The sequence below is a fragment of the Eleutherodactylus coqui genome, chromosome 7 (assembly GCF_035609145.1).
Source record: "Eleutherodactylus coqui strain aEleCoq1 chromosome 7, aEleCoq1.hap1, whole genome shotgun sequence".
In the NCBI taxonomy this organism is placed as follows: Eukaryota; Metazoa; Chordata; class Amphibia; order Anura; family Eleutherodactylidae; genus Eleutherodactylus; species Eleutherodactylus coqui.
In genome coordinates, this window is record NC_089843.1 from 29159313 (window position 1) to 29165312 (window position 6000).

Genomic DNA, 6000 nt, shown 5'->3' on the forward strand with positions numbered 1-6000 from the left:
TCCTTTTCCTCCCAGTTGCAGGAACACAGCAGTCAGTCTGCACCAGTTGGCCATTAACATCCCTCCTCTACTTTAACCATACCAACTCCCCCACACTCTTCATAGCAGTTCACATAGATCAATCTGAGGAGCTGTTTGGTCATTCAGAGTAATTCTTGTCATCCAGGCAGTCCAAACAACCAGAGGCAGAAAGACCAAGACACTGAATATACTGATGTCCAACCATTTTTATCCTCTGAAGAGAATGATGAGGGTGGGTCAAAGCATGTGGTGAGCCCTTTATAGGCAATGTGTACTCAGGGGTTGTTGAAACATTTGTGCCCGCTCCCGGTGCTCACTGGGATATAGCATCCACTGAGGAAGAGATGGACAATGACTGAAGAGGAGGTTAAAGATGATAATGTGTTTGATTCAACATGATCAGGCAGGGAGAGTCAAAGTAGCAAATCATATGGAGAAAGGAAGAGGCGGACCTTGAAGGGCAGCATCATGCTGAAACAGGGAGTAGGGTGTTGTAGACAAACATTAAGGGTGTACTGTTGCAGTCAGCTACTACTAGTCACAACAGAACTTGTGCAACCTGGGCATTTGATACCACACGTGATGACTGAAGAATAGTCATCTGTAAGATCTGTGAGAAGCTTCAACCCCTTCCCTCCCCATGACATAAGAGTACGTCATGGGAGTGGGGTACTTCCCATAAAATGACATACCCTAACATCATAGGGATAGCAGGAGATCATAGCAGATCTCGCGCTATCCCTCACTAGTAGCCGGCCTCCCGCTGTGACAGCGGGGGGCATCGGTGATGGGCCCCCCACTGTTGCCCCTTCCCTGTCGCAATCTAAGTAGATCGCAGCAGGGAAAGGGTTCACAGAGGGAGCGCACTCCCTCTCTGTGACTTCAAACGTCTCTTGCGATGTTATCGCAAAGAGCCCGGCTGGTTCCTATGGCAACAGGACGCCAGATCCCGGCGTCCTGTATTGCCATTGCCTATGATCACTGAAATAAGCGATAAGGCATGGCAGGAGAGAAGTCCTGCCATGCCTTATCATAGTGATCATCAGTGCTGCAGTGTAAGTCCCCCAGAGGGATACAAATGGTGTAAAAAATATCAAAATAATGTACAAAAAATAAAAATGTTAAGAAATGTTAAACCTTTTTTTTATGCTTTTTCTCATATTAGCATAAAAATCCCACATATTTGGTATGAACGTGTCCATAAAGACCCGTGCCATAAATCAAACATGCTTTTTTCCTGCACGGCTAAAACTGTTTAAAAAAATGCTAAAAAACTGGCAAAATGCTATTTTTTAGCATTTTGCCTCCAAAAAAATGCCATAAAAGTTATCAAAATAAACATATGTACCCCAAAATGGTACAAAAAAAAGCTACAGCTCATCTTGCAAAAAATAAGCCCTCATAGAGCTCCCTCCATGGAAAAATAAAAAAGTTATAGGACTTTGAATGCAGTACACCTGCTTTGTTGCATAGTGCATTTTTTGGCATCTCTACAGCTGCTCCTTGGAGTAGGCTTGTGTTCGTCTTACATAATTTCTCCTTATAAAAATGTATGACATTGCTTTTAAAACAAGCAGCTCTGCTGCTGTCTTTATTGGCACAATTTCTGATCTAGGAGACACTATCTGTGTTTTCTTTTGTTTTCAGTGACACCAATTTGCTGTGATTGACATCTACACCGCTGTACACCAAAATTTATTATCTCCTTTCCATAGAAGGTATTCTCCCATCCCGCACCCTTCAGAGAAATTATACTATACCCTGCTCAGAAACATTCAGATACCTACGACTCAAACACTTCATATCATCACTAGTAAAAAGCACTGCCCACTGACTATAGCACCCTTTGAAACCTTTTGTCTTAAATACCCTAATGCCAGAGCTCTTCTATCCCAAATCTATGCCAGACTAGTCCCCTCCTCTTATCATACTCAATCATCATATATCTCATACTGGGACACAGATATTGGAAGTTCCCTTTACTGAAGATGGTTGGTCTTAGATCTGGGAATCAACTAAAAAAAGCTCCTGCAATATACTCATGTTAGAAACCTCCTTTATAGTACTATTCTGTTGGTGTCTAGTCCCAACCCGAATGCCCCCAGTGTGCCAGGATACCCTTCAAATTGCTTTTGTGGTTTTCAACCTCCAGGTGACATGATACACATTTGGTCGTCCTGTCCCCGAGTCAAAAAACTATGGATAAGAGTCTACTTATTAATTTATTTAAAAAAGGGGTAGCATAGTTTGCTTCTAGAAGACTGGGTTGTCCTCACAAGATGTGTCAGAAAAAAATTGAAAAAATGGTTTGATGTTCCACACCAGATCTATAGAGATAGAAAAAGGAGCAGCATCCAACAATGTTAAACTGAAGATCTCAAATGTATAGCAGACACAGCTTGTATGTCTCAAAGTATGGTATCTTTATTCCCACACACCAATATGCAGCGACGTTTAAATAGAAACCTTGTACCAATCACCAAACACCACTCATTAAAAATGCTCTCTTATCCTGAGAACGGCGACATCCGGATGTACCGCGCATGAGCGAGATTAGCGAAAAAATGCGAGAATTCGGCAGCCATTTCCTATAGCCCTAGAAATGCAGAAGGAGTCAACCACATCATGTGTGGGGCATACCAAGTCCCGTGAGAGTTCAGCGGCCATCTTGGTCTGCCCAATCTCTGCATGTTAAATAGTACTCCATAATAGAGTATATGCGGCAGCCATCTTAGGACTCCTACAGATACAGCCATCTATTACTGCGGCATCCCTATATGTAATTAAACAAGGTCCAAATAGTGATCAAAGTAGCAGCAACACCCATCGCAGCAATTACAAATTTGTACATTCAAAACACTTAGGTAGCCCAATTATGATGTAGGGGTGCATAAAAAGAACACAAGGAGAACCTTATCATACGTTGACTGATGGGAAATGATCACATTATATACCCCATTAGTGCATAAATCTAGTGTAGATAACCAATGTTATGTATATAGACTAAGTGACCCCTATAATGCTTATTGTTTTTGTTTTGGGGCCCACCTTGGGAACAAAGTCACACTACTCAAGTATTAACGATGACCCATACTCAAAGATATTACGTAACTCAGAACTCATGCTGACAATATTCTTTTTTTATTATATACACGTCAATAGAGTAAACGTATAAAGGGGAATAATGGTCTCGATGTGTCTCCTTATTATATTATGCGAAAAAGCGGTAAAAATAATCCCAATGGCTGTGGAAGAGATGGAAGCCCAGAAATCGATGCGCGCTCCTCAACCGGTGTACAATCTAGAAAAGAGAGCACAAAATGTACATTATAAACAGATTAATAAAAAATACAAATTCTATCCTATAGCATAACCACAACATGACTATAGGGTATCATGATGCTGACGACACCTAACCTCCTATAAATGTAAAGCAGTATTGAACTCCAGATTTAAGCCCAAAGGTGATAAAGTCTCCAACCTATGGATCCATTCTGATTCCTTATGCTTCAGAGTCCTCTCCCTGTCACGTCCTTTGATGTCAACCGGGACATCGTCGATGACTCTGAAGCGTAACTGGCTCGTTGCATGATTCTTTTCCACAAAATGACGCGGTACGGGGAGATCAATCTTTTTAGTACGAATAGTACTTTTATGATTCGTAATTCGAGTTTTTACCTCTGTTCTTGTTTCTCCCACGTAATATAATCCGCATGGACATGTAATGATATAGATGACAAATGAAGAGCGACATGTAAAATGCCCTTTAATTTGGTAGGTTTTCCCCGTGTGGGGGTGATGGAACTGATCCCCTTTCAAAAGATTGCTGCAGCATGAACAACCCAGGCATGGGAAATTCCCACGCCTGGGTTGTGCCAGAACCTGTTGGCCCTTGCCCCTGTCTACTTTCTCGTAGGAGTGTACCAATTGATCTTTAATACTAGGGCCCCTCCTATACGCCATCATTGGAGGGCTAGAGAATTCAACAATTTGTGGACAGCTCTTCGTCAAAATGGGCCAGTAACGCCTAAGGACATTCGAGACCTGTCCACTCATTCTGTTGAATGTAGAGACAAATAGCATTCATCCTGTTGTTCCAGTCTTATCTCGTGGGGTCAAAAGTTCTGTCTGATCTCGGGCCCTTGCTCTCTCCGAGGCACCCTCGACTAGATCTGATGGATAGCCTCTTTCCTTAAATTTCTGGCACATTTGCCCAAGTCTCTCATAAACAACCGTTTCTCCTACGATCCGACGGACACGCAACAACTGGCTCCAAGGTAGTGATAATAAAGTCAGTTTAGGGTGACAACTCCCAAATTGGAGCAAGTTGTTGCGGTCTGTCTCCTTGCAAAACAAGGTCAGTCTCTAACACTGTTCCTTTTTTAATGACAAGGACATAGAGAAAATTAATTTTCTCTTCTGAATAGGTCCTAGTGAAATTCAACTCAGGCAGAATCTCATTCAATGACGCATAAAATAGGTTCAGTTCTTCAATCGTACCTTCCCAAAGACAGAATACATTGTCAATATAACGGCCCCAAAAGGAGAGCTTGGACCACATAGGATGTGTATAAACATAATTGCTTTCAATCCAATCCATAAAGATGTTTGCGTACATGGGTGCCACGTTGGATCCCATCGCGGTACCCTGGCACACCAGATCTAGTGGACAACTGCCACTTCTGTCAAGTTGGAAAGAAAAGAGACATAGTTACATCCAGCCATTGAAAAAAAGGTTTTATCTCCAGAGCCTGATGAATGCTTGGAAGGTTGTTTCAGCTGTTATGGACAATCCTCAGTATAAACGGACTGTATGATGTGCTAAATAAACATTGGGACAATATGTTATTAGGCATTGTGAGATTATTGTGAAGACTTGATAGATCAGAGAAACATAAAAACTGTTGGAAATGTTAGAAATGCAAATAGCAATCCCCTTAATTCCCCATAATTCCATCAGAACTCCAACATATAGTCTGTAACAATGTTAAATTCACGCAGGTGAAAAGAAAAAGCCAGGTCAACGAGTGCCCACTCCAAGTGGGTGTTTGGTGCCAGGACCCTTGGCTTATTCTCAATCCGTCAATGCCAAGCGGGGAAGGTGGGGTCAGTCACATACCTTTTCCTCAGATGCGTGGTCATCCTCCTTCCACAACTGTTCATATGTTGAGATTAAACAAGCGATAACCCTAGTGAGGGCAGTGGCCAAAGCCAAGATACACATGGGATTTAATAATAATGATCTCTCATGTATGAGTATACTCAAACACATCCTTTTTAGAAGAGCAGCATATAATAGTCCAACACAGAATGGTAAACCTCATGTGGTGTCTATGAGTCCAGGTAATCAGTATTTTTTATTACATTGTTCACTTTCCCAATGATTATGTAGTTAATGGAAATGTTAGTAGTGGCACGTGGTTATTTAGTTGATCAGATAAATTCACAGTTTTATTGCCCTTTTACAAAGGGTGACAGTCGGCTCAATGACTGCGCAAGCGCTGATGTCACCGCTAAGGCCATTAACGCTTATGCAGAGGGTTAAGAGAGAAAGACTTCGCTGCTGAATTGCTGGTTTCTTCCTAGCTTCTCACTCAGTGCTTCACCTTCTATGTAAACCACTGATAGTAAAACTTAACTTTTAATAATAAAACTATTTAAAACATGCGTAAACTGAAATGTGTTTATATTTTCTATGCACTGATATAACCGGGGCTGTGTTAGCTCCTGATATGGGATCAATTGCAGAGCTATATACTAATGGAGCAATATGTGTTATAAACCAATAACGAATTGTGAACGAATAATGGGCGTTTTCTTTTTTTTTTGCATTTGCACTGTATGATTATCCCTAAATTTTGTTCATTTGAAAGAATTTTGGGTGCAAATCCTTATGTATAAATGGGATGGGCCATAAGGACTGGTAAATCAGAAATATGATACAGTCCCAGATAATTGTAGTCACTAACCAACATACAA

The 6000-nt window shown here is 41.4% G+C and overlaps 1 protein-coding gene across 1 annotated transcript in view; it reads left to right on the forward strand.

The window, feature by feature from the left end:
• The window catches only part of LOC136573460 (vomeronasal type-2 receptor 26-like), a 66438-nt gene extending 62841 nt beyond the window's left edge, over positions 1-3597 (forward strand). The window contains exons 5-6 of the mRNA XM_066574750.1: positions 167-270; positions 3535-3597. Of these exons, the coding sequence (XP_066430847.1) occupies positions 167-270; positions 3535-3597 (167 nt within the window). The remainder of the gene's footprint in view (positions 1-166; positions 271-3534) is intronic.
• Positions 3598-6000: the final 2403 nt, after the last annotated feature.